The sequence below is a fragment of the Miniopterus natalensis genome, chromosome 8 (genome assembly GCF_054644295.1).
Source record: "Miniopterus natalensis isolate mMinNat1 chromosome 8, mMinNat1.hap1, whole genome shotgun sequence".
NCBI classification, from domain to species: Eukaryota; Metazoa; Chordata; class Mammalia; order Chiroptera; family Miniopteridae; genus Miniopterus; species Miniopterus natalensis.
In genome coordinates this window covers 25,199,596-25,212,201 of record NC_142088.1, presented here as the reverse complement: position 1 = coordinate 25,212,201, position 12,606 = coordinate 25,199,596, and the positions used below count along the sequence as shown (strand labels likewise).

General features: G+C 38.7%; 1 protein-coding gene across 1 annotated transcript in view; it reads left to right on the top strand.

The window, feature by feature from the left end:
• The window catches only part of PLCL1 (phospholipase C like 1 (inactive)), a 312,956-nt gene that overhangs the window by 250,201 nt on the left and 50,149 nt on the right, over positions 1 to 12,606 (top strand). The window contains exons 2-3 of the mRNA XM_016220590.2: positions 7,142 to 9,616; positions 11,961 to 12,164. Coding sequence (XP_016076076.2) covers positions 7,196 to 9,616; positions 11,961 to 12,164 — 2,625 coding nt within the window. The 5' untranslated portion in view covers positions 7,142 to 7,195. The remainder of the gene's footprint in view (positions 1 to 7,141; positions 9,617 to 11,960; positions 12,165 to 12,606) is intronic.

Here is a 12,606-nt window from a genome sequence, read left to right as displayed (position 1 = left end):
CTCATCTCCAATAACTCCCTATAATAACAAAGGTAGAGCTCACATAGTTTTTAAATATATTGGGTATTTCCTCCTCAGTTTTAAAAATGCTATATTCAAGTTTAGATGATTGGAGAATATGTTTAAATTCCAAAGAGATTAAAATCAATGTAAATTATATATTGGTGTCCCATAACTGATAGTAAATACTACCATTAACAATTGAAAAGTCACAACAAAGGAAGGATTATTCTGTGGATTGGTTTTTTTATATTTAGCACACAAAGGAAAATAGGAAATTTTGTCAGGAACTTTTATGAAATGAACTCCATTTAATAATGTACTATTCTCTTGATATTTTAATTTTTCAGACAAAGTACTTTAATTAAATGTGCAACATTAGTTAGAATGAAAAAAGTAAAATTAGGCATAGATTTAAAGACCTAACTATTTATTAATTCCTGATGGATGCCCTAATGAGGCATCAAGTTATATACTTATCCCTAAGGCATTACATTTAATCTACAACAATACACTGAAAGAGGTGCATTAGACATAGGTATTAAAAATATACGTTACATATTCTTCGTTATAGATTTTCTTTATCAAGGGACCACGACATGCCGCCTTCCATAAAGAGTGCCTCTGATTAATCCTCACACCAGAGACGACTGAGCCGGGGCTGGCGTAAGTTCCGCCGGGATCCCTGGGCCTGCTGGGCAGGGCGCCTCGTGAGAAAGGGCAGAGTCGTATCGCAGTCTCCAGGCCCACTTGCTTCTTGGCACCTCTGCTGAGAGCTGCACAGGCTACCGATGAATTTTAAATGTCGTGTGTTTTGAGTGTGAGGGGGACATCTGTCCTGGAGGAACAGGATTGATAGCAGCATGCCGTTCCTCAGAGGCCGTGGCATAATTGTCAGGTGGCCTTTATTGGTGTCTAGCTCATTTTGTTCACACTGGCGCTGCGGAGGCACTTGACCGTGGCGTATTCTCCTGGGCCTTATAATAAACAAAACCTTGCGTTGCATCCAGCAGCAGGGTTAGTTGAAAAGATCGCGCTTTTGACTAGAGTAGTGGGGGTGTTAATGTTCCTTGTAACTGAATACAAAGTGGATTGTGAAGGGCGGAAGACGTGATTGGGAGGATTGAAGTGAGAAGTGAGGCTTTTCCCATGAAAGCAGTTGACATACAAAAGCATCTACCCATGTGGATCTGAGAGGAAATAAAGTTGCAAATAGAGAGCTCCTTAGTCGGTGAGGTTTCACAATAAACAGTTTGCAGGGCTTCTGCCCTAATGCTGTGGGGAGAACAGAAAAGGCAGGTATCAAAGGAACAGTAGAAAGAATTGGACATCTGGAGAGACAGGTTTCCAGACCCGCCATCGATCTGGTTTTCTCTGTGTCCAGGTCTCCTCACCTACATGGACTTATTTCCTCATTAATAAAGAAAAAAAATTCAAACAAGTGAAACGTCTTTGATTCTACCTGTGAGCATTGATTTGTAATGAAAGGTTAGTGGTTTTTGTTAGGTTTTAATGATTTTGCTCACTGAATGAATCACAGAGATGAAGGAGTCTAGAAAAAGGTTCCAGGAGAAGTCATTCTTTGCCTTGGCTTCTGTGAGAGCTCATGCTCCCCGTTCTCTTACCCCTCAGCCTTTTTTTTTTTTTTTTTAAGGTCTCCCCCTCTCCCCAGCCCCTACCCCTCAATGGCCCACACTCATCTAAAGTCTCCCATGGTTCAGAGTAAGCTTAGGTCCTCTTCAACTTCTCCTCTCCCGGTCTTCCACATCTCAGTTAATAATAATTCTATTCCGCTCTCATTCAAACCAGAAAACTAGGAGTCATCCTAAACCCAGTCAGGACCTTCTGACTTTACCTCCAATTTCTTGAGACTTCCTACTTCTCTCCATCCCTTACCTTGGCAGCCTTCCTCAGGCCATCAACACATCTTTCCTTAATGCTACAGTAGTCACCTACCGCACCATCTTCAGTTTTATCCATATTATATCCTTTCAGTGCATGTCCAGAGTGATCGGAGAGAAAAACCCAACCTTATCAGTTCCTTCAACTCTACAATGTGCTAGTCCCTAGTATCTATTATTGTTTGTTGAATTAATGAGTAAAGAATGGAGACCAAAAGTCTCTCAGTATCCAAGGTTGGGGCTCATTTGGATTGTACACTATGTTGTTAAATCCTTGGAAGATTTCATGTATCAGCCTAACCTTCTGTTTCTGAGTTTTGCTTGGAAGTGCATAAAATCAGAATGAATATCATTAGTATAGTGCTATAGGTTGTCTATAAAGACAGATGTAATCCTTACAGTGAAGATAAGGTTTACTGCCTGAATTTCATTTGTCTTTTCGATATAATCTATTAAATTTTTATGTGAAGACTTTCTTAAGAGAACACTTCAGAAATGTCTTCACCCCCTCTTACACTCAGGGGAAAAGCGAACGTCATTTTGAGAAATCTGAATTTATGCAGCTGGGTTTTTGCTTTATAAAACAGATTCCTTCTGCTCACAGTTTGACAACTGGTGTTTTGATTGCTGTTCTGTAGGGTTTTGTAAATTTGTTCTGTTTGAACAAAGAATCATTTTAGAACTCTTCACCTTTTAAAAAACAACTTGCCAAAAATTGAAAAGAATATGTGACAATATAATTACATGTTTAAACGTGCTCATCAGGTCAGTGCAGGGAAAGTGGGTATGATGTTTTCTTTATTCTTACATTTTTTGTACAATGATTCACTATACTCTTTTTTGTGATAAAATATATATAGCATAACATTCACCATTTTAACCATTTTAAGTGTACGTTTCTGGTGCTAGCTACATTCATATTTTTGTGCTTCTTCAGTGTACTTTTTCCTGAAACTGTTATGTTAAAATAATTCAATAGTTTCATGATTGAGACCCAAAGCTGTGCCTGTATTGAGTAGCAACAGAGTTTTTTCTGGGGCTTATTAGTGTGTTGTGAAGAAAAAAGATTTTGTTTGCTGAGTTTTTGTTAAGAAACTTGCAGCAAATCCAGCTAAACTGGCCTTAGAAAGAGAAAAGCCAGTGGGAACTTAGGAAAACAAGCTTATTTGTTTTGGTTTATTTGAATGTTCCCCCTCCCCATTTTAGTTTAAAAAACATGTCTAGGGAACTGTAAAGCTTTCACTGTTGTATAGAAATATCATTTAATTATGATTGCTCTCCTGTTTCTAGTAGTAGATAAGCAACAATGTAGAGAATAATGAAAATTTAAAAAATTAAAACAACACTTGTACATTTTACCATAGTATTTTGAAATTATTTCTAAGGTTAGAAGTTAACCTTTTCATCATGAGATTAGATAGAAATTATCTTTCTGATATGAATATATTAGAAACAGTGCTCATAGTCAAATCAGTGTCTTATATTGTTTTAATAAGAGTAAGACATTTGTGGACTATATTACTGTTTATGAGACTTATTGGTTCTGATGATTAAGCCCTTTATATCAAGCATTGATTAATTTAAGAAAACAATAGATCAGAAAGTAGTATATGGGAATGTTCAGAGACCATCTAAACAGAATTTGGTTTATTTGTTTTATTATTTAACCTCTTTAAAGGCGATGCCTTTTGTGAAATGATAATTTGGAAATAGAAAGGATTGAGCTCCATGCCTGACTAATTCTTGGGCCCACTAGAATATGAGGCTAGGCTTGAATTGGGCAGACAGAGGCATCACAATATACTGTTCATCCTAATAAATATACACTTTTTTTGTAAGCTACTCTAAGAGAAATTTTTCTGGGAATTGGTACTTTCGCCTTTTCCCTTCATTTTAGAGTGAGAAAGTTTAGCTTTGAGATAAACAAGAAGCTCTTGTACTTTATAAAAATCTCTTGGATAGACGTTATGGTCACTGGAGTCAGTTCAATCATCTGATAAACTAATAGCTGACGAGAGCACACCTGAACTGGTAATGGACTTGGTTTCTCTAGGAAAGTGCGCAAAATACCTGTCTGCTCAATATACAGATAACTGCAATGGACTTGTTCTCATTTCATCATCAAATATTTTTTGTATTTATCAACAAGGAAGATCTATAACCAATACACCAACTTTTTTCAGTTGGAGATATCCCCTGTCTGTTTACTGAACAGCTCTTCCTTCCCCACCAACAATCTGTCAACATCTTCTTGAAGGAAATAAAGATTTGGGGGTGTAGGGCTTGGCAAAGGTGCCATGTTGGTGAAGAAACTCAGGAGGAGATTTGGAGTCATCCATCCTTCCTGTCCATGCTAACAGTTTCCATTTCCCTCCTCCCAACTTTTCTGAGCTAATGCATAGTATGACCACTGAAAGAACCAGAGAAATATTGGAGTCCTGAAACTTTCCTAGCATATTTTGAATAGAAGTAATCTTGGCTCTAGTCAACAGCAGAAAAGCTAATTATTTGTTCACAATGTGCTATGATCAGTTTTTTGCTCTTTTGGGGTTTTGTAATAATTTTGGATTTTGTCCTTTGTGATTTGACAACCCAAGATCATATCTTTTCCATTGGTTCCAAGTTTTAAGGCATTTTGGGATATGTTTTATAATCATGAATTGCAAATCAAAGCAAAATATGTGTGATATAGGGCAGGTGGATTCTTTTGTAGGCTAGATATAAAACATTTATCTCTTGAAGGTTTAACTTACTAGTAGAGAAAGTGTCTTGATTTAAGGAGATTTAAGGAGATATCACCAGAAAGAAGAGAGGCTTATAAGAGAAATCTCTTCTGACAGCAGTAGTTTTATTCCCATAAACAAACAGAGGCTCAAGTCGAGTAAAACATTAGACTGTGAAGTTGGTGTAATAACACATAATAATGCATAGGGCACAGGAACTATACATGTGCACTTAGAGGAACATTAATTTCCCATTTGAAGTTTGTTAGGAACTATTAAAAGGTTTTATAACTCTGTTGACAATAATCTTATTTGGAACATGATCTGTTTATATAAAAATAATTTTTAATGTGAAAGCTCCCATTAGCTTAAATGACTAGTCAAATGGTAGCTTTAAAAGCTGAGTCACAGTCTAATTTACCCTCACAATTCACAGTTTTCCTCTTTATTTTACTTGCTAGATTAATCCCATCTCAGCAGTGCCATTAGGTGCCTGCCTTGATGGTGTGGAAAAATACACACAAACATCTGATATTTCTGAGCATGTGATTTGTGACGAATTTAATGTGTTGCAACAGTGCATTTGTGTATAAACAGTTGTTTTTAACATAAGGATGAGGAATTTGACCACTATGGGATAATTAAAAATAACAACTCTCTGGAAAAGCAGGAGCAAAGTTCTTAAATGCCAGGGCACCAAGAGGCAAGATTCTGTACTCTAAATTGGGTAATTTATATCTTTGTCACTTGAAAATAGATATGTATTTGAGTTAATGAATCATCCACCAACATTCTACAACTACAGCAAGATTTGTTTCCTTTTCACAGGCAAGGTTTTAGTCAATTAACTAATAAATCATCATGTCTTTTCCCAATTCCTAGCATAGGGAGGCTCTTACAGGCAGGACCACAATTAAATGAGGCCTTAGAGAAGAGATTCTACCCTATTTTAAAAGGATTCTGGTGAAGGAGACAGCCTAGATGATTTTGGCTGTTTTTAAATACTTTGAATTTATCACTGAAAATTGTCTTAGATGCTCAGAATTAATTTCTTGATAACCTCCAATGTCTTGGATGGTGCCTAACTGATGGTCCTCCAATGACCAGATGTATGAGAAAATGTTTTTCTTCCTTCAAAAAGAATGACCTTATAAGCACCTACAGTTTACAAAGAATATATGTGCATTTTCTCCTTTGAGTCTCATAATAACACCCTATTATTTAAAAGGACTATTAATTCCTATTTAAAGGCAGAAATAAAGCTTCAGAGAGAGAAGCTAAGTGACTTACAAAGGTCATATATCTAGTGAGTGGAATAGTCACAACCGAGACTAGTTCTTTTTGCCCTAAGGGAAATACCTTTTGCACTCTACACTTTGCTGCCTCATTGATGTGCTTATAAAATTGGGCACTATAAACATGCATTAGGGTGCTTTTGGGAAATCTGTTCCTGGGAGAATTATCTGAATTGATGATGTGGTTGGGAGCATTATTAACTTGAGTTTATGGTCTGAACAGAGGAAAGTGTAAAGAAATACCCAATTTTAAGTGGCATTGGTCAGATGTTTAGTGTCAATGAATTGGGAGAGATAGAGTGGACAGTCTAGGACTAAGAGGAAATCCGTCATCTTATAATTATGAGTATTCAGAGGACTGGACCTAGAACTTAGGAAAGACAATAGAGAAGGCCTAGATACAATCAAGAAGGAAATAGCCACAAGAAATAATTAACCTGTATAAGATACACTCATCTGAATGAATGAATGGATACCCCGTGAGCATGTTGTTTAGGGAAGGGTAAAATGGGCTGAGGAGACTGGGATTCTGAGAGTAAGTTCCAAGGACACTTACAGACATGAGTGAAAGGCAAGGTGCCTGTGTTCCCTGTGATATCTTATGGCAAAAGGCTTTGAAATTTAATTTCCAATGGAAGAACCTTAAAAGTTACTGGAGCTATCTATATATCTGCTTGGTTCTAAGCTGTGGCTACTGATAGCATTAGACCGAGATGTGGGGCAAATTCTCAGAATGTTCATTTAAATTGTTTACCTTGGTCTCAAAATTTGCTCAAGTGAGAGTCATTTGTGATGTAAAGTATGCTAAGGTTAAAATCTTTTATTTGAACTAGCTTTAAGTACAAAACTTAAACTGTTGCAAAGTGTAAATAAGGAAAACTTTTAAAAGAAATCCAGCTTTATTTCTAGCCAGGTTGTCAAAATACCAACATGTAGAGTTTCTTACAAAATCTGCTTTAATGAGCCAATAAGACTGATTTGTAGTTATCTTTGTAGGACTTGCTTTACTTCAAAGAACACACAGGCATTTGAAAAATAAGTATTTTTCTGAGCCTAATAGTATGAATTTTCTCAGCAGTTTCTCTTTTCTGAAACAGTGGAAAGGTAAGCTTTAGGCTAGTCACTGTCATATCTGAATGGAGTCTAAGAAGTTCATAGAGTGTTCCTGAATTTTCCTATTTCCTAAAGGAAATTGATTCATTATTTTCAAATTATCTTACAGGATCCTTCAAACCAAAAATGTGGCGGAAGAAAGAAAACCGTGTCTTTCAGCAGCATGCCATCGGAGAAGAAAATCAGCAGTGCGAGCGACTGCATCAGCTTCATGCAAGCTGGCTGCGAGCTGAAGAAAGTGCGGCCGAATTCTCGCATTTACAACCGGTTCTTCACTCTGGACACAGACCTCCAAGCTCTTCGCTGGGAACCTTCCAAGAAGGACCTGGAGAAAGCTAAGCTGGACATTTCTGCCATAAAAGAGATCCGCCTGGGGAAGAACACGGAAACATTTAGGAACAATGGCCTTGCTGACCAGATTTGTGAGGACTGTGCCTTTTCCATTCTCCATGGGGAAAACTATGAGTCTCTGGACCTAGTTGCTAACTCAGCAGATGTAGCAAACATCTGGGTGTCAGGGTTACGGTACCTGGTTTCTCGAAGTAAGCAACCCCTTGATTTCCTGGAGGGCAACCAGAACACACCAAGATTCATGTGGTTGAAAACAGTGTTTGAAGCGGCAGATGTTGATGGGAATGGGATTATGTTGGAAGACACAGCTGTAGAGTTAATAAAACAACTCAACCCTACCCTGAAGGAATCCAAGATCAGGTTAAAGTTTAAAGAGATCCAGAAGAGCAAAGAAAAGCTAACCACCCGAGTGACAGAAGAGGAATTTTGTGAAGCTTTTTGTGAACTTTGCACCCGGCCAGAAGTGTATTTCTTGCTTGTACAGATATCTAAAAACAAAGAATATTTGGATGCCAATGATCTGATGCTCTTTTTGGAAGCCGAGCAAGGAGTCACCCACATCACTGAGGATATGTGCTTAGACATTATAAGGAGATATGAACTTTCTGAAGAGGGACGTCAGAAAGGGTTTCTTGCAATTGATGGCTTTACCCAGTATTTGTTGTCACCAGAATGTGACATTTTTGACCCTGAGCAAAAAAAAGTTGCCCAAGATATGACCCAGCCGTTATCTCACTACTACATCAACGCCTCTCACAACACCTATCTCATCGAAGACCAGTTCAGGGGGCCGGTTGATATTAATGGGTATGTGAGAGCCTTGAAAATGGGCTGTCGAAGCATTGAACTCGATGTCAGCGATGGTGCCGACAATGAACCGGTCCTTTGCAATCGAAATAACATGACAACACACCTTTCCTTTCGAAGCGTCATAGAGGTGATCAACAAGTTTGCCTTCGTCGCCTCCGAATACCCGCTCATTCTGTGCCTGGGCAATCACTGCTCCCTCCCGCAGCAGAAGGTGATGGCGCAACACATGACAAAGGTCTTTGGCACCAAGCTCTATACCGAAGCACCTTCGCCGTCAGAATCCTACCTCCCGTCCCCAGAAAAATTGAAAAGGATGATCATCGTGAAAGGAAAGAAGTTGCCCGCCGATTCAGATGTTTTAGAAGGAGAGGTGACAGATGAAGAGGAGGAGGCCGAGATGTCTCGAAGGATGTCAGTAGATTACAACGGGGAGCAGAAGCAAATCTGGCTTTGCAGAGAGCTCTCCGATTTGGTGTCTATTTGCAAGTCCGTTCAGTCCAGGGATTTCGAACTGTCTGTGAAAAGCCAGAACTACTGGGAAATGTGCTCATTTAGTGAATCCGAGGCCAGCCGAATTGCAAATGAATATCCAGAGGATTTTGTAAATTACAATAAGAAGGTCTTATCAAGAATCTATCCAAGTGCCATGAGGATTGACTCCAGCAACTTGAACCCACAGGACTTTTGGAACTGTGGCTGTCAGATCGTGGCCATGAATTTTCAGACTCCGGGTCCAATGATGGACCTCCACACAGGCTGGTTTCTTCAAAACGGGGGGTGCGGTTATGTGCTGAGGCCGTCTATCATGCGGGACGAAGTCTCCTACTTCAGTGCAAACACCAAGGGCATTGTACCTGGGGTGTCTCCTCTAGCTCTTCACATCAAGATCATCAGTGGCCAGAATTTCCCAAAGCCCAAGGGAGCTTGTGCCAAGGGGGATGTCATAGATCCATATGTTTGTATAGAGATTCATGGAATACCGGCGGACTGCTCGGAGCAAAGAACTAAAACTGTACAGCAAAACAGCGATAATCCTATTTTTGATGAAACCTTTGAGTTTCAAGTAAACCTGCCTGAGCTGGCCATGATCCGCTTTGTCGCTCTGGATGACGACTACATCGGGGATGAGTTCATAGGGCAGTATACTATACCGTTCGAGTGTCTGCAGCCCGGCTACCGGCACGTCCCCCTGCGCTCTTTTGTGGGCGACATCATGGAGCATGTGACTCTGTTTGTCCACGTAGCCATAACGAATCGGAGCGGAGGAGGGAAGGCGCAGAAGCGCAGCCTTTCGGTGAGGATGGGGAAGAAGGTCCGAGAGTATACCATGCTCAGGAATATCGGTCTTAAAACCATCGACGACATCTTCAAAATAGCAGTTCATCCCTTGCGAGAAGCCATAGACATGAGAGAAAACATGCAGGTAGGAAAAAAATCCCATACTTTCCTGCCCACCCCTACTTATTTTGACCCCACACTTACCAGTGAACACTGTGACTTAGTGGTGATCTGAGTCCTCAGGTCATTATCACAAAGGTGGGATGTACGCGATGCCACTGAATTACGTTGTTTTGCCTGTGATAAAGCACATATATTTTATGTTTCTAATTGTGAATGCTATGTTCAATGTGGCCTGCAATAAACCAGTTAATGAAGTATCAGTGGAGCAAAATGCTGAATTTCTATTAAACATCCCTAGTACATAACCAAACTGATATATGGGAATGTTTATATGAAATGTGAAAAGAAGAGAATATAAGGTATTATGTGTGTGTGTAATAAAATATGTATACAAACACATGCATAATAATTACAACTGTATATGTGTGTGTATATATATATATAAAATATTTGCCGATATAAACGTGGAAGGGAATTTGAAGTCATATAAAGCAAATGTAATGCCTATTAGATTTTTTTGTTTGCTTAAATGTACAACAATAATAAATTACTCCCCACAAGAGCAAACAAAGCTAAACAAACAAAACTGAACTTGTTGAAAACTTTAATCTTCTCTTAGAAATGTGGTTTAATAGGTTAATGGAAAGAATATAGATTCTGGATTAAACTCTACCCCCTTATGATCTTGAGCAAATTATTTCAGGTTTCTTATCATCGCTTTTCTTCACATAAGGTAGGAAAAATGGTAATACTTACATCACAGGATTGTTATGAGAGTTAAATGAGAGTGTATGTAGATTGCCCCATCTTGGCTTGTAGAAATTCAGTGTTAGTTTCCTTCCTTTCTTTAATGCTTGTAACCAGAGAAGGCTGCAGACTTCTTTCTTCAATGTTATTTAATATGCTTATTCTAGGCTCATGTAACTGTGAAGCAATCAGCCAACAAGCACTTCCTAAGTTCCTACTGTGTGCAGGGAGTTGGTTTGCGGAAGCGGCAGTGTCTGTGTCTGAGGGCAAAACAGGAGAGGAATGTTTTTCAATGCACTTTATTTACTCCTTTAACTAACATTTTAATAGTAACCCTCACCAAAAAATCCCTACTTTCAAGATAGAAAACAAGCTTGAAGAGGTTAAGGATTTTACTAAATATTGTAGTGAATACATAGCAGTGTTGGGCTTTAAATCAGAATTGCCTACTGTGAAAATCCATGATAATTCATGATTTTTAGTCACGTGATGCTGAACCCCACACCCATCAGGTGGTGAAAACTTCAGTTTTACGTTATTTCACAGAGAAATTCTGGGGTAGGCTTAAGACAGTTTTAAATAGCCAAAATGCCAAAAAAATAATATGCTGTGTAAATCACATATAAATACTTAGGTTGTAAGGATTATTTAAAAATAGGCTCCAAATAGCAGCATCTTCTACTGACTTTTTCTGACATAATTTTATAACTAATATAAACCCCTATATTGCATTAGTTATGTCAGTTTTATACCTAACTTTATATGTTAGAAGTAGATTTTATAGATTCTTATATATTCTTGAAATATATCCTTTGCATACATTATGTATTTAAAATACATATTAAGAAGAGTTGGCTATGGATAAAGTTTTTCCAGGGAGTACTGATAATTTATATCACTCAACATAAAGTCTTTGGGATTAAGGATTACTTGGAGCCTAATCAGTAGAGAAATGAATGCCATTATTGTCACTAAATCCATGAGGCACATACTAGGTTAGATACTGTTCACCGTTACTAAAATGGAATAGTCATAATTCTTATTTCAAATGATTTTTTAAAAGCCTGTAACATGGACCAGTGCAGCTCTACATGAACTGCATGCTAGCATGTGTGCCTGTCAGGTGCATTTCTGGTGGGATGACAAGGAATACCTTTGATGGCTAGTCATAGGGGGGTGGTGAGTAATCCCAGCCTGCTACCTTGAGGGGAGAAGCTCAAAGGCGATGCACTGCAGTGTGCGACCACTGACGTGTCTTAATGATCATCACGATGCAAATCAAGTCAGATATTCATGACCAGCCAGTGCTAATTTGTGTGAATATTTCAGTGCTCTGCATTGAAAAGCACTGTGTAGCCTTGGGGCATAATCTGCTTTGCTTTGTGCCATATTTGAGGCAGTTGCTAGAAATTGAGGAAGATGAAGTATAATAGTGAATCAGCTCTGTTTTACCTCTGTGCATATCACAACATTTTGGGTTGGTTATAATCCAGTTTGCCTCAAATTGTGTACGTATTTAAGGGTATACTTGTAATGAATATGCTTTTGTGTAAACCCAGAAGTGCTGGGGTGATGTGTCATGTGGTCTGAAGTGTAATTCCATGTTTTCTTCCCCACAGAATGCCATAGTGTCTATTAAGGAACTGTGTGGACTTCCTCCAATTGCCAGTCTGAAGCAGTGCCTGTTGACTCTGTCCTCTCGCCTCATCACCAGTGACAATACTCCCTCAGTCTCTCTTGTGATGAAAGACAACTTTCCTTATCTGGAGCCTCTGGGGGCAATTCCAGATGTGCAGAAAAAGATGCTGGCTGCTTATGATCTGGTAGGAAATTATGACTCTGTATTTCTTATCTGTGTGTGTGGGAAATCATATGGGAGAGGCTCTTTTGTGGAACTCTAATGAGTAACACAGAGTAATTGTCTTTGAAACTTGAATTGGGGATGGCAGGCAGAGCCATCCCGCTCAGCTTTCCCTAAGCCCCAGTGGAGACCTCTGAGGCTATGCTTTGAACCCAGAGCTCCACAGATTGCAAATGGAAAATCTCTGCTTTAGCAAAGAATGAATTATTGATTAAGTCCTCAAAAGCATACACATCTCATCATCTAAATGACTTTAGCCTATAATAAAACCATTTAATTGCATACCCATAGGAAGTGAACTTAAGCCTGTGTGCTGCCTTCTGATGGTTGAGACAAACATTTTTTAGGAATTTATATTTTTAAGCTAACACTATTCTCTAATTTTTCTGAATATATAATGGATT